This window comes from Lontra canadensis, unplaced genomic scaffold (genome assembly GCF_010015895.1).
Source record: "Lontra canadensis isolate GAN:19392208 unplaced genomic scaffold, GSC_riverotter_1.0 scaffold37, whole genome shotgun sequence".
Classification (NCBI taxonomy): domain Eukaryota; kingdom Metazoa; phylum Chordata; class Mammalia; order Carnivora; family Mustelidae; genus Lontra; species Lontra canadensis.
This window is the reverse complement of record NW_022631031.1, coordinates 4,306,563-4,332,428: the sequence shown is the minus strand read 5'-3', so window position 1 is coordinate 4,332,428 and position 25,866 is coordinate 4,306,563. Positions and strand designations below refer to the sequence as shown.

General features: G+C 34.7%; 1 protein-coding gene across 1 annotated transcript in view; it reads right to left on the bottom strand.

The window, feature by feature from the left end:
• Nucleotides 1-25,866, bottom strand: part of CNGB3 (cyclic nucleotide gated channel subunit beta 3) — a 138,707-nt gene that overhangs the window by 111,661 nt on the left and 1,180 nt on the right. The window contains exons 2-3 of the mRNA XM_032869242.1: nucleotides 21,317-21,404; nucleotides 12,321-12,447 (exon numbers count right to left, since the gene is read on the bottom strand). Of these exons, the coding sequence (XP_032725133.1) occupies nucleotides 12,321-12,447; nucleotides 21,317-21,404 (215 nt within the window). The remainder of the gene's footprint in view (nucleotides 1-12,320; nucleotides 12,448-21,316; nucleotides 21,405-25,866) is intronic.

Below are 25,866 nucleotides of genomic sequence, written 5' to 3'. Positions count from 1 at the left end.
AGAGCATTTTTGCTGCTTCTTGAAAATCTATATGCTGCAAACCAATGTGCTGGTTTTGCCACTTCCCATGCCTGAAATTGTCTCTCACTAGGTGGAAAGCTCTTTCTTTTCTTTCTCAAATGACTCAACTCTTATCTGCTGCTATCCTCTGGTAGGGAGGTATCGTGGTCCCACCCCCCCATCCTGGTCTTTACTCCTTTCCCCTTAATTTTTTCTTGTCTCCTGCTAGTGCCAGTCCCAGGCAGGCCAGTCTCTTTCTTCTTCCCAAGGGGATAAAGATTTTAAGAAACACAGTGTGTCTTCCATTTATTCTCTCACAATGGGGAGCTTCCATTTTACCTATTTTAAGCAGATCTTCCAGCCTCCATCAGTCAATTAACTTTAAAATGGAATCAATCAAACCACTTTTCTAAGCTCTTGCTATTGATGTATATTCGAACTATTATAAATGCATTAAAGAGATTGGCTACAAGAGTGCTAGTCACATGGAAGACAACTTATTAAATCATGTCAAAGATACATAAAATAAAATATCTAAAAAGATTACAGTATAAGCCCAAATCCAAAAATTAACAATAAAAACAACACTTGAAAGAAATGCAATAAAGTTGTTAAAGACATAAAATTGTCTTCTTTAATTTTAATTCTATTCTCTATAATTGCTTTACATTGGGAATAGATCACACCTCTAATTCTGTTATGGGATTATATATATATTTTTTTTTCTTTAAAGATTTTATTTATTTACTTGACAGACAGAGATCACAAGTAGGCAGAGAGGCAGGCAGAGAGAGAGAGAGGAGGAAGCAGGCTCCCCGCTAAACGGAGAGCCCGATGTGGGGCTCGATCCCAGGACCCTGGAATCATGACCTGAGCCGAAGGCAGAGGCCTTAACCCACTGAGCCACCCAGGTGCCCCTGGGATTATAGTTTTTAAACAGTGAATTCATTTAGAAACAGTATATTATTTCAAGGCAGAGATGGTAAATTGATGACCTGTAGCTGTGTTTTTATGGCCTATAGTTCAAAAGAATTTCAATTTATTTTGGTAGTATTCAAGATACGGACTTCTAGAATTTGGGGTTTTCCTGAAAAAAAAAAATCAGATGATATTGGCATCACAGGACCCACTTTTCCATATGGCAACTCTCAGATTGGCTTTTTGCAATAGGAAGAAGCTCTAGTTGTTAAGTTCACCCTACTAACCTCTTCTCTCCTGTCTCTTTTCTCATTAGGCTTGCCCTGTTGTTTCCATCCCTGCAGTATACTTTATTCATGGTCTTGCTTGCTTCATAGTAATCGGAATTTGTCCACTTGCAAATTTACTTTCTTTTTTTTTTTTTAACGATTTTATTTATTTGTCAGAGAGAAAATATGAGTGGGGCGGGCAGAGGAGAGGGAGAAGCAGGCTCCCCGCTGAGCAGGGAGCCCCACGTGGTACTCGATCCTAGTACCCCGGGATCATGACCTGAGCCAAAGGTGGTTGCCTAACCAACTGAGCCACCCAGGCATCCCCATTTGCAAATTTTCAAAAATTTCAATCAATGCTTCAATTATCCTTTGGTTCCCTTCATTTTGTTAGATAAACATGAAGATTCACTTTTAAGAAGTCATAACTTAGGTGTCATAAGACAATAAAAATTGTCTGATTTTCTTTTTTCTATGCAAAGAAGAAGAAAGTAGACACAAGTTTTATCTGCTTTTCTACGGTATTGGGCAACTAATTTGTTGTCTCTCCATGATAAATAGCGGAACAGTTTAAAACAGGACCACAAACTGTCTGTAGGCTTGTTATGTCTCAAGGCTATTATGCATACTCACAAAATTTTCATCTTGTCAGCTGACTCATGTCTAACCACCTATCAGTAAATTACTCTTGCTGTTTCTAATACTAGCCTGTTTCATCTTGGCATACCACATCTCATTTCTGGCACATTACTAACGACTCTAGAGTAGAAAGCACGGATGGAATCTCTAGCAAGTAATTTACCACCAAATATATACTTACATGTATTTGAATAATACATGCATAACATATGAATATTATTTATAATATATGCTTATATACACACTACTAATAATTACTTTTTTTTGAGGTAAAGATGGACCTTCAGATTGCACCATATGGACTATCAGGATCATTGTTTTACTCCTGGAATTACATGATATATTGGTTTACTCTATGCTATTAATTAAGTACATTATACTTCTGGTATACATTTTTAAAAGAGGAAAATGAAATTATAGTAGTGACACACTACTTGATATATCACAGAGATATCAAGTTGATTGGGCCATTGACAATCTTAAAGTATCTTAACACAAAACAAAATTTAAAAGCCTGCCATCAATCCCAAAATAAAATTATTAATTCCCCCAGAAAGTAGCAATGAGAATTTTCATATCTGGATATTTAGATTTTTTCTTTTGTCTTTTGCTTCTGATCTTTTTTTTTGTTGTTGTTTATGATTTTTAAAAAACTGCAGTCCTTTTTTTTAATGTAGTAAAATGTATCAAGCTCTTTCATTATTTCTGAATTTTTAATATTAGGACTTAATGTATGTTTCACATTATAGAGAAATTTTAACCTGTCTGTCTAGTTCTTATATGTTTTAATTATTTTACATTTAAATCTCTGATCTATTGAGAAGTTATCTTCATGTGTAGCATGAGGGAAAGATCCAATTTTAGTTTTTTTTTTCATAAGTCTATCCAGTTACTCTAATATCACTTATTTGAATCTACCATTTTTGTGCTGAGTTTTGATGATGGCTTTATCAGATACACATTTTTACATGCTGTTAGTTATATGCCTATATTTTCTATTCTATTCTATTCTATTCTATTCTATTCTATTCTATTTGTTTATTCATATGCCAATATCACACTTTTTTTTTTAATTACAGAGATTTTAAATAGGTTTTAGTATCTGGTAGGACTAATACCACATCCATTACTATTATTTTTCAGGGTCTTTCTGGTCATTTTTGTTTATTTTTCCAAGTGAACTTTATAAACACATTTTCTAGTTAAAAAAAATAAAGAAAAAAGAAAAAGTCCAAAACAGAAAAGCAAAACAAAAAATACCTGACAGATTATTATTCAAGTTTGATATGCAGTGTTTTCATTGTTGTTCCTGAGTATTTTTTTTCTCAAAGATTTATTTATGTATTTTAGAGGGAGGAGGGAGAGAGAGGTTTTTTTTTAAGATTTTATTTATTTATTTATTTGAGAGAGAGAGCAACAGTGAGGGAGAGAACACAAGCGGGGGGAGAAGCAGATGGAAAAGGAGAGGCAGACTCCCCACTGAGCAGGGAGGCTGACGTGGGGCTCAATTCCAGGACCCATGATCATGACCTGAGCTGAAGGCAGACACCCTGGGAGACAGAGACTTAAGCAGACTCAGGCTGAGTCACCCAGGCACCCTGGGAGACAGAGACTTAAGCAGACTCAGGCTGAGTGCAGAGCCCATCACAAGGCTCAGTCTCACAAGCTTGAGATCATGTCTTCAACCAAAACCAAAACTGGTCACTTTAACTGACTGTACTATTCAGGCACCCCATTCCTGAGTATTTTCTCATTTCACTCATGACTTATTTGTTGACCTAGAGGTCACTTAAAAGTGTGTTTTATATTTTAAAATCACTTTCTCTAGGAGTATGGAATTATCAATTTCATTTTGTAATTAGCAGAACTGTTTGTGTGCTTTCTCTTTCTCTCTCTCATCTACTATCTTTGGTACTAAAACCATATAAATATAGCATATGGAGGTTAAATACTCCACTTTAACTAATTTAGGTTTTTTCAAAGGCATTTTAACATGTTAATTAAGAATTCCTAAAATTAGTCAAACTTTTAATTCTCTTGTATGTCAATCACCTCACTGTAGAGGGGATAGTTAATTCTATCTCAATTTTTTACCCCCAATTTAGACATTATTGTGATTATTTTATGGTATAATTTTTTTTCTATTTATTCATATGCTTGCATTTTCTTTGCTCACTTCTTGAATCTCTGTGCTGGATTGTTTATTTTCAGTCAATAGTATTTCTGTTCCTTTTTACACTCTCCCATGTCACTAAGAGTGGCTGAAAGCCTGAGAAACTTATTTTTGAGAATACCTTGTCAGGTGGATTCTGATGTACTATATGGTTACTAACATAACACAATAAAAAAAAAAAACAATGTCAGCCACCACTGTCAATTACTGATTATTTTCTACTCATCATGCAATGTGCTAAGTGTTTTACACTCACTATTGCTTTGAATTCTCTCAACAATCCTGTAAGGTTGATATTGTTAGGATGTTCTAGAGTTACCTGACTGGTTTCCCAGGATTGGAGCCTGGAATGGTATGAAAACAAGGCTGATGCCCTTATTTTACTATATTCACAATGTACAACACATTGGCAAAAAAAGATTATAACACTCTTGAAATCATACCTATTTCAGTTAATAATGTGGAATATTCAACTAAACTTTTGCTCCTGACTTTGGAACCCAGACTTCTGTGTGCCTTTTGTTTTTAAAAGGAAACTGTATTTTTAATACCAAATAACAGACATGAAAATAAATTTTTGGAGAACATAAAAAAAAAGAAAATGAATAACAACGTGCACTAAATTTCTTATTATCAGGTATATTTAAAAGAAGCATTTAAATAACAATTAGAATGTGTGTATAAATGTGAAAAAACAAAAATGTCCAGAAAAAAAAAAGAAAACCAGAGCATACTTCCCCAGAACCAACAGCTGCTTCTTGAACCTTGTTCAAACTCCATATTCTACTGCTAGTCTCCAGTTTTCAATTCACGGGGAAGCTGTGGCTGCTGCTTTCTGCATTTACCTAATTTCTGGGTTGCGATCTCCACCTTTGAACTTTGCTCCCCCACTCTTTCTTCCTTCCTTTCTTCCTTCCTTTCTTCCTTCCTTAATTTCTTTCTTTCCTTTTTTTTTAAATTTTTTAAGATTTTATTTGTTTATTTGACAGACAGAGATCACAAGTAGGCAGAGAGGCAGGCAGAGAGAGAAGGGGGGAAGTAGGCTCCCTGCCGAGCAGAGAGCCCAATGCGGGGCTCGATCCCATGACCCTGAGATCATGACCTGAGCTGAAGGCAGAAAGAGGCTTTAACCCACTGAGCCACCCAGGTGACCCTCTTTTTTTTTTTTTTAAGATTTTATTTATTTATTTGTCAGAGAGAGAGAGTGCGAGCACAGGCCAACAGAGTGGCAGGCAAAGGCAGAGGGAGAAGCAGGCTCCCTGCGGAGCAAGGAGCCCGATGTGGGACTCGATCCCAGGATGTCCCTCCCACTCTTTCTTACAGCAATTTTTATCCTACCACATTCTTTGTATTTAATTTCTTTCTTTTTGAAAAAATTTAGAATAAACTTTTTTTTCCTGACTCTTCTTTGACTAATCCAATTTGAGTCTTTCCTTCTTAGATCATTTTTCTTTTCTCTACATTATACATTAAAATTTTTCTAGGGTGCCTGGGTGGCTCAGTGGGTTAAGCCTCTGCCTTCGGCTCAGGTCATGGTCTCAGGGTCCTGGGATCCAGGCCCGCATTGGGCTCTCTACTCAGCGGGGAGCCTGCTTTCTCCTCTCTCTCTCTATGCCTGCCTCTCTGCATACTTGTGATCTCTCTCTCTGTTTCAAATAAAATCTTAAAAAATTTTTTTTTCTAAACTCCCTTCATTTTGTTGGACTGAAAATATCTATAGTTTCCCTTATTTTTGAATAATTTGCCAGGTATAGAATTCTAGGTTGGTAATTACTTTTAGAATCTTGATAAAGTCATTTTACTGTCTATTGGTTACTATTGTTACTGTCAATGTCAGAAGTCAGATATTAGTTTACTTCTCCTATTTTAGGTAGTCTATATTGTCTTTCTGGCTAAGTTAAAAAAAATTTTTTTTTTTTTGCACTTTTAACTTTTACTAAAATATATTTAGGATTAACTGATTTTATTTATTTATTTTTAAAAAAATTTAAAAGATTTTATTTATTTATTTGACAGAGAGGAGAACACAAGTAGACAGAGAGGCAGGCAGAGAGAGAGGGGGAAGTGGTCTCCCTGCTGATGATCCCAGGACCCTGAGATCATGACCTGAGCTGAAGACAGAGACTTAACCCACTAATGGTGGGTAGTGCCCCTAACTAATTTTATTTATGCTGATTTGTATTCATTTGGTTTACAGAATCTGAGCATTACCATCTTCCATTAATTGTATTTTCTCTTTGAATATTGATTCTCTACCATTTGATCTATTTTCTCCTAGAATTCTGATTATATGCATTTTTGTGCCTCCTCACACTCTCCTCCCTGCTTCTTACTCTCTCTCTCATATTTTTCCATCTTTTTCTCTCCATGGTACAATTCTGGGTGATTTCCCCAAATCTATCATCAACTTTACTGAGGCTTCAACTCTGTCTAATTATCCAACTGGCCCAATGACTTCCTAACTTTAGGGATTATAGTTTTTATTTCTATAGTTCAATTGCAGAAATGCCTTGTCTTTTCTAACAATATCTTGTTCCCTTGCCTTACTTTCAATCTTTTTTTCCATTTCTTTAAATGTATTACTTTTAAAAGATTTATTTATTTATTTTAGAAAGAGATAGAGAGTGCGGGAAGGGGCAGAGGTAGAGAGAGAAGCAGATTACCTACTGTGCTCAGAGCCCAGTTTGGGGCTTGATCTCATGACCCATGAGATCATGACCAGAGCAGAAACCAAGAGTGGGATGCTCAACTGACTGAGCCACCCAGGCACCCCAATATACTTATTTTATGTGCTGTTTTTGATCATTTTACCCTTTGCAGATATTAAGAGTCTAATATTGAAGTTTATTGTTTCTGCTATATTGTTCACAATGATTTGTTTCCTGATGTATCTAGTAATTTTTGATTGTGAATTCTTGTTCATTAGAACTTTATCTGTGTGCATACTTTGAGACATGGTTTTAAAGACGTTTTCTTCCCAAATTTTGTTGTTGTTTTTGACAGAATCTCAGTTCTCAAACTCAACCATTTTTTTAAAAAGATTTTATTTATTTATTTGACAGACAGAGATCACAAGTAGGCAGAGAGGCAGGCGGAGAGAGTGGAAGGGAAGCAGGCTCCCCGCTGAGCAGAGAGCCCAATGTGGGGCTCAATCCCAGGACCCCAGGATCATGACCTGAGCTGAAGGCAGAGGCTTTAACCCACTGAGCCACCCAGGCGCCCCCAAACCTAACCATTTTAAATATTTTATTTTAGCCTCAGTCTTTCTTACTAGGATACAAATGTAATGGGAATTCTGGTTCCAGATTTATTTGAATAATGCTTATGACTAAGAATTCTTTTTCTTTCCTTCCCTTTCTTTCTCTTCCTTTCCTTCCCTTTTGTCCCCACTCCTTTCTTCTCTCCTTTCCTCTTCTTTTTTCTCTCTTTTCCTCTCCCCATTTCAAATTTCTTTCCTTTTTATCCACTCAGAGCCAGGACATAGACAAAGACTATTTCTCTCTAGAAGATAGTTTACCTTCCAGTGAGTTACACTTTAGAATTCTAGTTTTATGGAGGAGTCTCCAACCTGTCCTCATATATAGTTTAACCTTAGGTTTTGTGTCATCGATCACACATTTTAACTCAGATCTAGGCCATAAAAGTTTGGAATAAATTCTCAGAGCAAACACCAATTCGTGAATCTTTCTAACAATAGAATTACTTCCCACCAGCTCAGGCATGCATTCAAATGTAGATTTTATATTTTATCTAGTATTTTTAATTATGTTCTCTCCAAAGAATTTTCTATAAATGTTTAGTCTGCCATATTGCTAGAAATAGCAACTAGCAATCATTATTAAAAATGACGCCATTATTAAAAACAGATGCCAATCTGTTGTTAAAAGTGTTTGCAATGCCTAATTATAAAGGTATTGGTTATCACAGAGGAAAATTTTAATATGGGGCTAAAAGTAACAGTTTATCCTTTTTATTATGCATTACATAAAATTGGTAAATATGTAACTGATTTCCTTTTTCACAAGCTTTTAAATTATTCAAGTATAAATCATATTTTATTTTAGTTAAAATTGAGAGCTGACATTCCTTTTCTATTTCAACTATAAAATCACATATGGATTTTTAAGCAACTTTACTGCAGTGATTCTTGCTTTTTCTAGCTACAAGACAATAAACGGCAGTGTTTATGAGTGCTGATAAGATTCTGAATTCTATTCTGTCCTCATTGTTCCTGCTGTGAAATGATTGCCTATTTTAAAACCACCCAAATAGAGACTGATTGCTATTATGAACAAAGAAGACTATTCATAGAAATAACCTTCCTTCTTGGCATTATGGGTAGCAATGGTGATGAAAAGTCATATACTATACTGTAAAAGTCAGTCTTGCAGTGCACCCCAGTCACGGGCACTGAACATTTCACTCACTTGCTTGTTCATCATTTAACCACTTAACCTATCAGCGATTCAACTCTGTCTCCTTTTCCAGACATAGCTATTTGATGTTTCCAGGCAAAACACATTTTCTTTTGCTTGCTATTCATTAGTGTCCATCAAAATATACTTTTTTATATTAAAAAATAAGAATGTGCTGAAATGGAATGCCAGAAACAGGCAGTTTTTCTTGGTAATGGACAAATAGCATCAATGGGACCTTCCAGGGGTGAACGCCATGTCTTTCAGATGTTAAATGATTCATCTGACAAGATAATGAATTGGTTGCTTTTTTTTCAGGGAAGATTTCAAAGAATTTCTTTTCCCTGGATAGACAATTTAGAAAATGTTGTGAAAGGATATAAAAAGAAAGGATAAAGAAAGAAAGCTAGTTTAATACAAATGGATTCTAGTCAGAACTGTGGACATATAATACTCGGATATCTTGAAGAATATCTCCTCCTGGGCTGACATGTATTTGAGATAAATATTATTCCTGCAGCTAGAAAATTAGTTTTAAACTTTATTTAGAATCTTATTGAAGACTGGATGAAAAAATCACAGAAGTGATTTTTATTTTATGAATTTATATCTTTATAATAATAATATAAACCATACTCACCTTTTTCTGTGTTTATATAAATAGCTAAGTAGACATAATATCAGAATTCGGGTTAAACATAAATCTATACTCCTTTATTAGAAAACAATATCTGAGACAGGGAACATTACAGAGGCTCTATGTTAAAGAGTTTGGGGAATGGTGATGTCTTAGTTCAAGCTGCTGTAACAAAAGTATTAGGGACTGGTTAGTATGTAAACAACAGAAATTTATTTTTTTACAGATCTGGGGACTGGAAATCCATCATCAGCTTGCCAGAGTAGTTGGGTTATGTTTAGAAATCTCTTCCAGTTTGCAGGCTGAGGACTTCTTGCCCTCGGACTAAAACTGAAACATTGGTTCTTTCTGGGTCTTATGTCTGCCAGTTTTTAGACTGGAACTACACCAACAATTTTGGTTCTTAGGCCTTCATATTCAGACTAGAGCTATACTATTGCCTCCCTTTGGCCTCTAGCTTTGCTGACTGAAGATATTGGGACTGCTCAGCCTCCATAATTATGTGATCCAATTCTTTACAATAAATCTGTTATATAATATATCCACAGATTTACTATATACACTGTAGTAAATATAGTACAGTATATATATACTGTTAGTTCTCTTGGTATCCACCTCTGACCATCTTCTGAATGTGACAAAAATTAAAGGTATAATCAATAATATCAAACTGTGCTTCACACACAGAGACAGCAAAATCCACAACATGCATTTTCCTCAATATTTATTGATCAGCCTAGACACATAATCCCTATTCAATATGGGGCTTAAGGTAGAAGATAATGTAAATAAACTTGGAGCAATAAATCCACTTTTAAATTTATTTATTAATAATCTAATTTTTTGCAAATTCAAAAATTGAGGTGAGAAGCAGTCACTCACAAGCATCCTTTGCCTGTAATCAATCAAATCCTTAATGTTTTTCTAGGAAAAAATACTGCTGATTTTTGATAACTGCAAATACCAAAATGATCTTTACTCATTGAGAGTACTATGAAATAACACTATCAATTGGAAGTCATTTTATAATTGATATTTTCTTTTTTTTTTTTAAGATTTTATTTATTTATTTGACAGAGATCACAAGTAGGCAGGCAGAGAGAGAGGAGAGACAGGCAGGCAGAGAGAGAGGAGGAAGCAGGCTCCCTGCTGAATGGAGAGCCCAATGTGGGTCTCGGTCCCAGGACCCTGGGATCAGGACCTGAGCTGAAGGCAGAGACTTTAACCCACTGAGCCACCCAGGCGCCCTGTAATTGATATTTTCTATTGATATACAAAAACCCTGTTGTCTAGGATTCTAGATGTGGTACTATTAATGCCAATGAAATTGAAATAGGAAGTCTTTGGAAAGTTGTACATGGTATTCGGATGTTAGGATTCCCATAATATTAGTCAAAAGTGACAATGGAACTTTTAGTGACCCATTAAAGTTGCTCCTTCAATGCAGCTGGTTTTCACTCATTCCTGAGGAAAAGTGTGACCAGCCATCTAACAACAAAGAAAGAGTTTTAAGCTAATTTGGATTTACTCAGTTTGTCAATAATTCTCAAGGCACTTTGCTGCCTATATTGCAGAAAGAACAATCAATTATTCCAGAAAAAAGAAATCAATTCACAGGTACAAGAGACTGAATTAGGGCCACTGTGACCGGAGTAGAAGGATAGGAAAGCAGGGGAAGAGACAGACCAGGCATGGTATTAAGGATCATTCAAGGAGTTTTCTGTTTTTGAGATACACTGATTGACCCACTTTCTGGGTAACTGAAAGTTTTCCATTTTCATATTTTAGAAGAGTACAATACTAGAAATGGATTTGGTTTAAGAGCAATATATCCCTAAAATGTTAGCTATGGCTTCCACTTCAGTCCTTTGAAAACGGGTCTATCACCATTGGTTATTACAAAAAATTAAGTATACTAAAATAAATACCAGAAGGAGAGATTGGTTCAGGAGGTTAAGTTGTTGATTGAAATAGTGTATTCATGAGAGGGAGGAAAAAGTTCCACTGAGGAATTTTAGTCTTGTGCAGTCCAATCTTGCCTGAGCTGACCCTATTACTATAGGCAAGCTAATTAACCTCCTTGTGCCTTGACTGCTTATCTGTAAAGTGAAGATAATAATGACCCACTAAAAGAACTGCAAATCATTCTATAAACACCAACAGTTATAAAAATAATATAAATAATTACTTAGCTCAGTTATAAGATTTTAGTCTTTAACCCAGAGTTTAAACATCTCTCGGCCTAAATAGTATGTCAGGTTTAATTTTTGTTAAACAGCTTTTTATGTATATGCATGTGATAGAGTGAACTCATATTTAATTCCATATATAGCCAAATTTGTATTTATTGAAAGTGTACCTTCTCTTTCTGATGCCTGTTGTTCAGTCTGCAATACACTGTGTCCTAGATTGTCACTGTAACTCCTATTGGCAGCACATGGTTTAACACAGTGTAGGAGCTGTTGAGAAAGAAGTAGGGAGGGGGATTTAGGGGGAGGAAAAGGCACTTCTAATTTCTTTTTAAATGACAAGTCTTCTTGCCTGTTAAATAAGAGTATGCTTTTATTATTCCATAAGCCTATTGCAATTATATTAACTATAATTAAGCAATTCAAATTGGATCAGCAGGCACATAATAGCATGCCAAGAAGTGGCAAAATGAAGGGGCTCCTAGTTGTGTTTTATTGTGGATTCACTTATTCACATTGAAATCGTCATCTCTTTTGTGGTATTTCCAATAATTTTGTGGGAAGTGTTTATAAAACTGTATTTCTTCAGTGGCATAAAGATTACCTGTTACAGTAATTATTCTTGGTTATCATGCTACACTTTCTTTAGCAGATAAAAGGAAATAACAACTAAACAATAAAATATTTACAGAATTGGATTGGCTGTTTCTTTGTGAACTTGTAAAAGAATCATATATTTTGTTCAATCTCTTCTTTTTAAAAATTCATGTCTAGTAAATATGTAGGCTGTTTCCTTGATGATATTAATGACTCAGACGTGTGACTGCCATGTTTTTGCTGGTGTGATCTGGCCTATAGCTAAATGGTTGTCTAGAGATCCTGGTTAGTGACCAGGATTAGTTAGTAAGGGACAGTTAACTGGACAGAAACAACCTTTAACTTTCAGCCAGTTCTTCTGTTTTATGTGACTACTGTTGTCCTAACCTTTGTTCAGCTAAAGTGGGGAATACACATTTGATTTCTTCACTGAAGCCTGAACAATATATCTAACATATAATGTGCATTTTATTCAGTTCTCACCTGACTAAGTCTTCTTTCCCAGTCTCCATTTCTTTCTGCTCTGGCGTTGCTCCCTTTGATTCTGTTGCATTTTGATGGTCAGGGCTTGGGGTCAGATCTTTGAGTGAATTTTTCTTGGAGATTTTATCTGTGGAAAGGAAACAACATTTAGACAGAAGAATATATACCACTCTTGATAAGTCATATTGGACAGTATAAATTATAAAAATGCTTATTGTTTCTCCAAAATAGTCATAGGAATGCTTTCCCTAGGATTCTTGCTAAACAAAGTGGGACCTCCTGCAGGTGAAGTTAACTTGTAGATACCTTCAGGCTGATAAAAAGTATACTTAGAGTTGGTGTATTATGCAGCAAAAGGTTCATTTAGTATATTTCTCTTTGAAACTGGCTAAACGGAGATTAATAAGGAATAATCATTCAAAAGGCATTTCAGTTCTGCTATGGTATTATTCGTAATTTGTGGCTGAAACTGAAGCCTCATAAAATTCAGAAGAATAAAACAGAGAGAAGTGATATCATTGACATTATTTTAGAATTTTGCATTCTAATTTTTTAATGAAACAAAATTTTTGGTTTTGTTTTGATCATCTTTAGCTATGACATCTTTTCTGAATAAGCAATAAAAACTAATATGTACTAGCTTCATTTTTAGTCCAAAAGTTAAAATTTTCCCTTCAAGCCTACAAATACAATTTCTAATTAAAATAGTTTAAATTGTAGTGTGCCAAGAGAATAATCAATTCACTGGTAAATATTTGGATTATAGAGAAGATTTTAATGAAAGTAAATGGCTTAATATAAAAAGAAAATATAGAAGGAGCAAAGAAATAGAATGAACAAAATTTAATGGTTATTCATTGTCTACAGTTTCTAATTTATTTTTAATTGGATGTACTGTGCTCAGGAAATTAGAATCAATGCTCAAATCATAACTTATTTTTTGTAATACATTATAATTGGAAAAACTTAAGCCAATCCAGTATTGAAAATCTGGATTCACAAAAAATGACAAATCATGTGTGATCACTTACTTTCACAAAAGTTTTTACCACGTAAGTCCTTTAATATGAAAATTCCTATGATCCATTTAAATCTTCCAAAGTACAAAACTTTTCAGGAACATGTTTCAGGAATAAAGGGAATCACAAAATGGACTCACTACTTAGAGTTTTAAAAAGCTTATGACTAAGAAAGCTGAAATATCTGGATTTCCAAAGACAAGTTTCTTCATTATGTATCTCCTACCTACATTTATTTCAGAATTACAGTAATTCTGGCTAGAAGACAGAAACCACAGTAGTATGTTTAAATGAAAAACCTCCAAATTCCTTACTTTACTTAGGATACAAAGAACCATTACTGTAATCGTGTTCTTGGAGTCTGTGTCTAGAGTCTATATGCCAAATGAAATATTCCCACAAATACAGAATCTTACTGAGAGTGCAGGATAGGGTCCTTCTTACACAAGCACATGTGGTACACTAGTAAGCTTATCAGTACTGAACAGATTTCAGAGTAAAAAAAATGCACTTTCAATATGTCATTTTGTACTAAGAAGCTTTTGGTAGAAATAAGAGAGAAGGTCTTATTTTCCCTATGTATTCGGTTTAAGCAATATTTTCCTATTTCTCTTTATCTAACAAAAAATCATTTTTCATATCTCTAGCATTATACTACATACTGCTGCCTAGGAAAGTGAAAGCCAAATCTTTTTTCCCATATCTACAAACACTGGCGTAATTACTGCAAGATCTTTTAGAGCAGAGTTCTTAACCTCTGGCCACAGTTGTCTAGTGCAACTATGGATTGGAACTTTTGAGACTATATGCTGCCTATGCATTTTTTACATGGAGAGGATTTAAGGTTAGCATGAGCTCCTCCAAGAAGTCTGGGTCAAAAAAGGTTATGAACCATTGTGTTCATATATTTTTCTAAGAGCACCTGCACCCCTGCCCCCAAATTAGTATTGAAATAGAGCATGAAATATGAGTAAAAGAATCATAAAAAATCCCTCCTGAATAAAACAAGCATAATCTATAAAACAGAGTATTTAAGAGGCTTTTATTGACCATTTCTTATAAAAGCAAATGAATATAAGTGGAATTGCATACTTCCATTACTCATTCAAGCTATAGCATATGCATTGCATTTACAGTACTACTTTTCTGCTAGTACCAATTAAATGACTATTCTGTAACAGTTCTCTTTTCCTCTTCTAATAAGGAATTTCTGTTTATTGTCATAACATTTGGATTAAACTAACTCTAATTAGATCCTTATATCTTACCAGATCTTTTCTAGACATTACCAACACCTTCTAAAATGACACTGCTTCTACTATGGCAAGTTTAGGCTATTTAGAAATTAATTCCAGCCTAATTTGCTTTGTGGATAAGCATTTTAATTACAAAATAAATTCTTAATCATAGCTCGTTGGTGAAAATGAGAAACCAGTTATTGCCCATTCTTGGATTCTAAGCAGAACAACTTTAAACATACTCATGAGGACTTAAAACAAAAGGATCCCTGTCAACTATAGTCAGTGTGGGTGTTTTTTTTAATCTATGCAACATGTTATTTGTTTGTGGGAACAGATGGCCAGATTGTTTGCATCATCCTCATCATGGAAGAAATCTAAAATACACAGCAAATCTTGGTCTGGCATCTGGGTGAAGTTTTGTCACCCTCACATTGTAGTTTTCCCCTGCTTCACACATGGACAGCAGGATTCCCTGTTTTGTAGCTGCCCAAACTAATAGTGTATGTCTTTTCTGCCAACTGTGCTCTTTGCACATTGCATAGCAATTGCCAGATCTCATCAGTATACTTAGTCAAATTCTGCCCTGGAATGTGTGCCCATGGCAGATAGTAAAATCTGGAATCAAAGTGTTCTGATATGGTTGGTTTTACTGAATGTGCAAGAATGAGGACTGAATTTGCCCTCCCCACATCTGGCTGATTCTGTCTGTGGCCTGGCAGCATCTCGCTCTGGACCTCTATAATACATTTTCAAACTGCTTTCCCCCCTTGTAGCAGCACATTGAAGAGACCTGTGCAGGTGTGAAACATCTGCTTCCATCTTCAAGTGAGGAAATAAGTGATGCAGAAAGCCATTAACCTTCCACATTTTATCAGTGGCACTAAATAATTGCTGGAAAAGGAGGAATCCAAAGAACCTAATTTGGGAATAAGGTTGTGAATTAGACAGGTGTTGGTTCAGTTGGCTTTTTTTTTTTTTTTTTTGGGTGGATATAAAAAGGAAAAGACTTGAAAATGCTTTCATTTGTTGAAATGTTTGATGTGGATGATGATATCACTTGGTTAAATTTCTAACTCTTAAAACACCAAATACATTGTGGGTTCTGTCTCAAAAACAAATCTTTTATTAGACACCAACAATATCTGAGTAATTAGATGTTAGGTGAGTTAACAAAAACTAAGTCTGAGTACTTTGATTATATGCATAAGTGACACTATCATTTTCATCTTAATGAACATTTGCAATAAAATGGTAAATAACAGTTTTAAGAAGCATATAATTTATGATTAGTCTCTGGTACTCGAGATTGTATTTTTGACTCAGCCTGTGTTTAATTTTGTTGTTACTAGGATATTTAGTGTTCTTACAAAAATTTTAACTATAACATTTTGACCATATTTGACATTTTATTATATCTTTGTGGATTGTCAAATGACATGGAGGAAGCTGGCAAACATTATACCGATGTGTATAAAATGGAAACTGAGGAAGTGTCCTAAAATGTCACAATTTGAAAAATGTAATATTTTATATTAGAAATGCTCATGCAATCTATAAAAAATCCAGAGGAGAGAGAATCAGAGTAGGTGAGAGTTCTGGAAACCATCTCATAAGGCATGGTTAAGGAACTTAGAGTCTTTAGCTAAAGTACTGAAGACCAACTAGTGATGTAGCAGTTATTCAGATTCTTTGAAGGTCTGTTGTATAGAAGAGAATATTATTTTAATATATTTTATTATTTTAATTAATTTAATAATATAATATCTGGTATATTATTTCATATTAGCAGAAGGCAGAAGAAAGATCCATCAATGGGATTTATACAACAGACAAATAAAATCCTGGACATTCTAACAACTACATTTGTCTCACAGCGAAACATATGGCTCTGTGAGGCGGGGAAACCTCTGTTGCTGGAGGTAGATAGACAGATGCTGGAGACTGCATTAAGAAGGTAAGATGGGGTCCTTGCATTGGATCGGAGGTTAGAAGTCTTCTACTCAGCCTTAATGTGCTAGAAAGTCCTAAAGAGATTTTCTTTTTTTAGATTTTTATTTATTTATTTGTCAGACAGATCACAAGCAGGCAGAGAGGCAGACAGAGAGAGAGAGAGGAGGAAGCAGGCTCCCCACTGAGCAGAGAGCCTGATGCGGGGCTCGATCCCAGGACCCTGGGATCATGACCTGAGCCGAAGGCAGATGCTTTAACCCACTGAGCCACCCAGGTGCCCCAAGAGATTTTTATATTTAGGGAGTTTTCTTTTTTAATTTTAAGATACATCATCACAAGTAAAGAAATGAATTAATCAAAAAAAAATACAGATCCATCTAAGGTAGCTTTTGTACTGTGCAAAATGACAGATCCTGTCCTCCCTCAATGTCATGCTTAGTTTCAGGTACTTTTGTACTGGGATTAGTTCATCTAGAAAATAGATTTAATGTACAGTTTATATTAAAGACTGTGGTGAGTTACTGGTGCTGGGTACTAAATTCAGAACTCTAATCCTTACATCACTAATTCTCTGGGTGACTCTGGATAAGTTGTTTTTCTATAACAGTTTCCTCATCCATAAAATGAGAAATACTTTTGTCATGGGTATTTCTGTGAGGATTAGATAAAGACTCCATTCAAGAAAAATGCAATATAAACACAGTGTTCCACCAGCTTGACTGGGATAAATTAGCTTTAAAAAAAGTATATTAACTCTTTCAAATCTGCACAGCATTGACATAAATGAAGCATGCTGGAGCTGTTATTTACTTCAGGAATCAGGAAAGCAGAATGCAATTTCTTATAAATCATCTATATTCTTTAGCAGGAAAAAAAAAAAAGCCCCAAAACAGTTTGATTTAATTGAATTATGCAGGTATATTTAAATCATGAAAACTATAAAATATATAGTATTTTATCAGAAAAATAAAAAGTAAAAATAAAAAATATCCTATCCACATTGGTTAGAATCTCTTACGTTTTTAGTTTGTAAAATAGGTGGAAACTGAGGAAGTTTTTCAGTTAAGAGTCTGGTCTTCTAGCTAGCTGATCAGCTAGCTTCTCCTAGCTGATCAGATCTCTTTACTTCTCCACCTTTAACAAGGCATCTCTGTTTTGTATTATACATAGGAATGGTTACTGATTGTGCGTACAGATGGTGACCTGATCTAAAGAAGGTGGTCAGTCCACAGTTGGCTGGTGATTTGGGTGGTGGTATGATAGGCTCTGCCCAATAGGAATAATGGTTGCTATCTAAGTCTGTCAGACCATTCTCTCTGGAATTTAGACTGGGAAATGAGTAGATGGGAGTGAGAGCAGTCCAGAGTAGATATGCAGAGAGAAATGCAGCAAACATGAGAAATTAAGCCATGATGACTATGAGCGAGAGGCAGAGAGAGCAATTAGCTCCTAGGGCTGACTCTGTCCCTTGAATGGTTTTCCAGTTATCCATAGGTTTTCTTACCCTGGAGTCCTTGCCACTGAAGGCTCCATCCCTTGCCAAATTACATCCCTGTCCCTTGCTAAATCCGCATGGTTAGCACTTTCCTTCATCATGTCAAATTATAAAGAACATCAAATTCATCTTTTTTCAGGACCAAGTTTTCAGAAATTTCACATGCTGTGTTGATTCATTTCTCATTTCTTTTGTTCATCATCACATCAGGTATCATTTTGAAAGAATATTTCTTATTAAGTTTAATAATGGTAAGTAATATAATAATGTTTACATTATTATATTATATATTATATACATATTATATATATTATATTATATTACTATATTACATATAGTAATATAATAATGTTTACATTATAAGGGATTTTTCTTTCTCCTTTTTTTTTCTTTTTGGATGAAGCAGAAAAATATGCTTAAGTAGTTTTGATAAAAAGTTTCATTCATTTTGTTGTTGTTACTCCTATATTCCCACTTTTCTTTTGGCTGATGAGTAGAATCGACACTTACAGAAAGTGGACTATACTACTAAAATTAGCCATAGCAGCTCTTGTGCATGACAATGGAACTGATTGATCTTATACAGGGAAGCTTTACTGATTTTTAAAAATTAAATTTCTGTACATAGTCTGGCTATTCTCCTATTTCATACAAGGCAAATGAAATTTGTATAAGTTAACTGTGATTATCAAGAATTAAAGAGTGGTTTCTTATTTAAACAAGCTAGGATTTTTCCTTCTTTTTTCCTGCTATATTTTAAAAATTAATATACTTCATTTTTTAGAGTATTTTTTAAATTCTAGAGCGGTTTTTAACTTCCCAGATTTTTGTCCAAACTAAGTTGGCTGAGATGCAGCGCAGATCATTTTGGATGGTGATGGGGGACTGGCAAGGCCTGGGGCACCTCTGCAGACCTGGAAATTTATTAGACTTGGAACCTAGAGCTCTTGGCTGTAGACAGCTATCTGGCGCAGTTGCAGTCTGTTTGCAACACAAATATGGGATGGAGGGCATGAGTGAAAGAAAGGGAAGAGTAAGAATCTTGAATTGCAAGATTCAGAATTCTGTCAAGGGTTGTCACTGTTCATACATGAATACATACATGAATAACACCAAGTACCTACCATGTGGTTGGTTAGAGATCACAAAATGGTCATATGACAAGATTTTAGTTTTTATTTCAGTAATTTAAAAAGAGAATATTCAAACATTTAAAAAAGTTGGTATTTAAAAATTGGGAGATTTCAAGTTAAAATTTGTATTTGCAGTTGCTCTTGATGTCTGGCAGCACTCGTCTCTCATCCACATGGCAGTGATTGCTTGGAGCTGAGTGGCCTCTGGACTGTTTGAACAGAGCATGCGTGATCCTCATTTACACTATTTGACTTCTATCAACATTGGAATTTATCAACCTCAGTGCTAAATGTTTTACATATATTAACTAATTTAATTTGTACCTTCAACCTACAAGATTGATGACAGTATTATTCTTATTTTATACATGAGCAAACTGAGACTCAGAGATGTCAACTGTCTTGACTGAGGTCACTCAAAGCTATTAAGTGGTAGAGATATAATTTGAATTCAAGCGTGTCAAACTCTAAAACCAGTGCTCTTGCTAGTACTATGTACTGTCAATGTACTGAATTTACGTTATTGATTGGAGTAAAACTCAATTTCTTATTTCTCTTTTGTTATTAAGAACAGAGTATTTTAAAGCCAAATAGATTAGTTTTCTGATGCTAAAGCAAACAAGCTTAAAGGCTTAGAACAACACTGGTTTATTGTTTTCTAGCTTGTGGAGGCTGCCTGTGTTCCTTGGTTTGTGTCCCTTCCTCTGTCTTCAGATTGCATCATCCCATCTTCTTCTATCTTTGACCCTCCCGTGTTTTTCCTACAAGAACTCCTTAATTATATTGAGACCTTCTGGATAATCTTCCCATCTCACAATCCTTAACTTAGTAACATCAGTGTTTTTTTCTCCCTCATGTAAAAAATTCATAGTTTTTAGAGATTAGGGTATGGATGTCTTTGAAGAGCCCTTAGTCAACCTACCATACCATACTAGCTATGGGCACCTAACTTTGATCCATTTCCACACTAAGTCACCTTCCAATATCATAAACTATTAGGGAAGTCATTTATATATCCTCTACTGGTACCAAAACATTTTTTAAAGAAGGACTTAATGTACTATAAGTGAAGTGAAAGCCTAAGAAAGATGATTATAATCAAAAGAGGACTTTAGAAAGTTATCTCTATTTGAATCCAAGATATATTACGTTCTTCATTTCCATTGCAGATAAAAATTAAACCACGCTCTGCAGAAGATAAGAGTTCTATAATCAGAAATCAACATCTGCAGATATTGTGACATTGCACCTGCATGTTTTGAAGTGAAGAATATAAAAATACCAAGCACATATAAAAGGCTATCTTTAAACACTAATAATTTTGCTTTTTCAAAACAAAATATCTTAAATATAACTGTTATTCTTATTAAAGCCTTTGAAGACATGCTAACTCTGCAGATTTAAATGAAACTAATTTTTTTCCTGTCGACTCAAAAAGCTTCTCTGTTAAATGAAGCTTCCACAAGAGTTTTTACTACCAACTATGAAAAATTAAGCTTACAAATACACTTCAAAAAAAGTATAACAAAGATAAGAATAAACTTGTCATCCCAAAGATGTGATCCTTGGTTTCCTACCATTAAGGTTGTATTTTTATGTGAGAAGAAATGTTGATTTGAAACCATCACTGCTATAAAATAACTCATAGTAAAACAGAATAGTAGCAGAATGTACAGGTGTATATGTCCAATGGTTACTTACAAAATATTGGACATGGTCTTCAAAAAGGAATTGGGCCTGCTGTGGAATCACTGATATAGGAATGAGTTATGGTAGCCTTAGGAGTAGATAAGATTTTTAATGAAGAAAGTTTAAAGGATCATTGAAACTTTAAACATGTACAAGCCACATCAATTTTATTATTTCATGAAACTTATTTGAAATTACATTGTTCATTATATGCCTATGTTAACACAGACTTGGCCCATATTGTTTGCTACTATATCTCTAGTCCATAGACTGATGCCTGGTGCACAGCAGGTATTAAAAAAACATATATTAAGTGACTGAATGAAGAAATAATGTTTTTATAAACATTCAGATCCTTAGGTATCTCAAGTATGGTTTACCCCAGGTGATCTACCTAGTCAAGGTAACACATTTAGAGAGAGATGCATTTTACTTTATAGATTTTTTTCCTATAGATTTGGATTCTGACCTTGTATTTTGGCGTGTGAATCTTCAGATGTGACAGGAGTCACATTCATCTTGGTTTGGAGAGATTTGTTTTCACTTTTGTTTTCTCCCTTTAAGAAACAAAATAAAGATTGTACATGACAGATTTACATAAAAGAAATCTAAATGTAAAATATAACAGAGTTTTTCATTCAGTGATCAAGCCAATCATCAAAGTTTATCATTTGTTTATGGTATACTACAAATGATAATTCTTGTACTTAAATGAATATTCTTGGCTCTACTATTGAATAATCAACCCTAACCTTCACGGCTTGCTGGCCTCAGGCACTCTCTTTTTGTCTGTGTGGTTGCTGCATCTCCCTGGCACATGTTCCACCCAATTTCAGTCCTCATTCCCCACAGCTCCAGTGTTAGCTCTGGTCTATGTCTTTAGTAGTAGAACTTAAAGTGAGGGAGAGAAGAAAGTAGTTTAGTTTCTTAATTCAGAGCTCTCTTCTTTCTTCTCTTTGTGATTTCATTTGTTTCTGTCTCATTTGTCTGAGCCTCTAAGTTTTCCTTTGAAATGTGTGTATGTCTGACTGGATGTGGCCAGTGTTTGTCTGAGGATGTTCCTACAGGGATGGAGATATAAGGAAAGACTATGGAAATGTTGACTCCCAAGCTGTTCACAGTTTAGAAGGGGAAACAAACACTAAAAAATGTAAATGTAAGGAAATGTTATAGGTGATGAGACAATGTCTGTAGAGGATAGAACAGGACAGAAGGGTGGAATGGTCAATTCTACAAGAGGAGAAGGAAAGGGAGGAGAGTATTACAAATCAAGATGATTTTGTTTTTGAATGAACAGGATATGGAAAATATTTCAGGCAGAGGATGCCTCTTTAACAGTAGTCCAAGGTGTGATTGTATACTTGGGGGAGACTAAAGTAGAAGTGGTTGAATGGGAAATAGTGTGAGAAAATAAGACTAGCTAAATAGGCAGGGACAAGGGCCTTGAGAATTTCACAAGTGTTGATGTGGCGTTTGACATTATTTATAGGCACTATATGTCAGGAACATTTTAAACTGGAAAATAAATTAATCAGATGATTTAATTTAAGCCTGACAGTAACCATATGCGTTAGGCAAGACAGCTATTATTGTTTTTATGTTCTTGAGTAGGAAATTGATTAAGTAGCTAGAAAGATATGGATCCCTGGATATATTATGAAGTAGTGGTAAAGCCCTCTGACTTCAATCAAGTACTTTTACATCATATTATGATGTTATTCATAAACATTCCATCATAGTCTTTTCATGTATACAAATGTTGATTTATGTGAATGGTGTCTTATTCTGTAGTATGAGAGTTTGGAATAGTCTTAATTTGCAGATCTTGATTTATTGGTTATTGACCAATGGAAGTCACCTATGATATTTTGGTTTAAGAACAAACTCTTTAAATGAAACTTTAAAAGAACAATGTAAATCGATTTATTCATTCCTGAATATCTTCCTATAGGCCTCAAAACATCTATTTGTATTTCAGAAACTTGTTGTTTAAATGTCATTTTAAAAGGTTATATCCTATTGATAAAAATGATTAACTTTCTGTCATCTTTAATATTTAGCATATTTGAAACTAGAGAATAACTCTATTTCCTCAACCAACGTATTATTACATCTAAAGAATAGATGCAAATAATTTCCCAAAATATGCCTTTTAAGATATAATGTGATGCCCATAGGCTTCATGTTAACATCCATAAATTGGTACCATCAGAATGTCATGGGATATACACCAGAATTCTGCCTAAGTACTTCTCCAGTATTACTGTCATGGGATATACACCAGAGTTGTTCTACCTGTGTTTAGTCTAAGTACTTTTCCAGTATTTCTATATTTTTTTATATTTTTGTATTATATTTTTAAAGGATTTATTTATTTATTTTTATTGTGTTATATTAGTTACCATACAGTACATCATTATTTTTTGATGTAGTGTTCCATGATCTATTGCTCGTGCATGGATCCAGTGCTCCATGCAATCCGTGGCCTCCTTAATACCCACCACCAGGCTCACCCAATCCCCCCACACCCCTCCCTTCTAATATCCTCCATTTGTTTCCCTGAGTCCATAGTCTTTCATGGTTCTTTTCCCGCTCCAATTTCTTCCCCTTCATTTTTCCCCTTTTCTAATGTCCTCCATGCTATTCCTTACGTTCCACAAATAAGTGAAACCATATGATAATTGACTTTCTCTGTTTGACTCATTTCACTTAGCATAATCTCCTCCAGTCCCAACCATGCTGATGCAAAAGTTGGGTATTCATCCTTTCTGATGGCTAATATTCCATTGTGTATATGGACCACATCTTCTTTATCCATTTGTCTGTTGAAGGGCATCTTATCTCCTTCCACATTTTGGCTATTGTGGACATGCTGATATGAACATTGGGGTGCATATGGCCCTTCTTTTCACTACATCTATATTTTTGGGGTAAATATCCAGTAGTACAATTACTAGATCATAGAGTAGCTCTATTTTTAATGTCTTGAGGAACTTTTACACTGTTTTCCAAAGTGGCTACACCAATTTGCATTCCCACCAAGAGTGTAAAAGGGTTCCCCTTTCTCAACAACTTCTCCAATATATGTTTTTTCTTGCCTTGTCAATTTTTGCTGTTCTAACTGTTGTAAGGTGGTATCTCAATGTGGTTTTGATTTGGATTTCCCTGATGGCTAATGATGATGAAGACTTTTTCATGTGTCTGTTAGCCATTTGTAGGTCTTCTTTGGAGAAGTGTCTGCTCATGTCTTCTGCCTATTTTTTGACTTGATTATCTGTTTTTTGGGTGTTGAGTTTGAGAAGTTCTTTATAGATCTTGGATATCAGCCCTTTGTTTGTAGTATCATTTGCAAAATATCTCCTCCCATTCTGTGGGTTGCCTTTTTGTTTTGTTGACAGTTTCCTTTGCTGTGAAGAAGTTTTTTTATCTTGATGAAGTCCCAAAAGTTCATTTTCGCTTTCGTTTCCCTTGCCTTTGGAGACCTGTCTTGAAAGAAGTTGCTGTGGCTGATATTGAAGAGGTTAATACCTATGTTCTCTTCTAGGATTTTGATGGATTCCTGTCTCACACTGAGGTCTTTCATCCATTTAGAGTTTATCTTTGTGTATGGTGTAAGAGAATAGTCCAATTTCATTCTTCTGTATATAGCTATATCCAATTTTCTCTACACCATTTATAGAAGAGACTGTCTTTTTTCCAGTGGATATTTTTTCCTGCTTTGTCAAAGATTGGTTGACCAGAGTTGAAATTCCATATATGGGCTCTCTATTCTGTTCAGTTGGTGTATGTGTCTGTTTTTGTGCCAGAACCAGGCTGTCTTTGTGATCACAGCTTTGTAATATAGCTTGAAATCAGGCAATGTCATGCCCCCAGTCTTTTTTGTTTGTTTTTTCCCAACATTTCCTTGGTGGTTCAGGGTCCACAATGTGGTGAAACTGGAACTCAGTCACAAGAAAAAGTTTGAAAGAAATTTAAACACTTGGAAGCTGAAGACCACCTTACTGTTTCTGAAGGAAAGAACTGTGTAAGGAGTCTCAGTTCTTTTTGCCTTCTCTCTAACATTCCTTTATCCAGTGAGTTGAGTATTTAGAAAGTTGATTCAACTATAATTCATTTGTTCTGAAGAAGTATAGCCTAGAGATTTAGCTCTCAGGTGCAACAGTCAGATAGAACAGGGCTCCAGTCCAAGCTTTGCCAGTTGTTAGTTGTGTGTAAGCAACAAATTATAACAGGACTCATGGTTACTCTGAAGATTTAATACAATAGTACATGGAACAGGATAGCAACTTCCCTGGCATATAGTAATTATTGTTAGCTATATTTTTTCTGAGAGAATAATATATTAGTTATTTTTATGTGTTCTGTTGGAAAATAATTATGACAGGCAGGGATTAAATATCATTGAAGTGACTTTTCCAGCAAGAAACACAAGACTAGCTGAAGGAAAATAACCGGTTCAACATCTGTGATATTCCATGAGTTTTTAAACATATAAATAATTTTCAAAATGTGGGAATATTTATATTAGGATAAGAATTAGAAAAAATTCAAGGGTACTCTCATGAAGCAATGCTAAGCACATTGTCCATATCTGCTCTCCAGTGCAAACATAGTCAATTGTTAATTGGAAATCAAAGACAAATTTTCCAGGGCAAATGCTAAGTAATCTTGGTGTTTTCTATACTCTAGGCTCATTTAAACCTGAGTCATTAGACCATGCTATTTTAGTCCCTGAGGTACACTCCTGCTTGTACTTCACATCCTTCATCTGAGTCTTTTAGATGGGAAAATAATTATTGCTCTAAAAATTTTACACAGAACTTTTAGGTAAATCTAGTCAGTAATTTATGAAAATTTTCTATAGATAGTTATAAGTGACTATTGATCATATATTTATCACTTTGGACTTATATTTATCATATAAACACAAATTATTATAATAATAATATTAATTGCTATTTGGGAAGCCTCTACCATGAACTTTATTTTTTTTTCTTTTTAAAAAATATTTTATTTTTA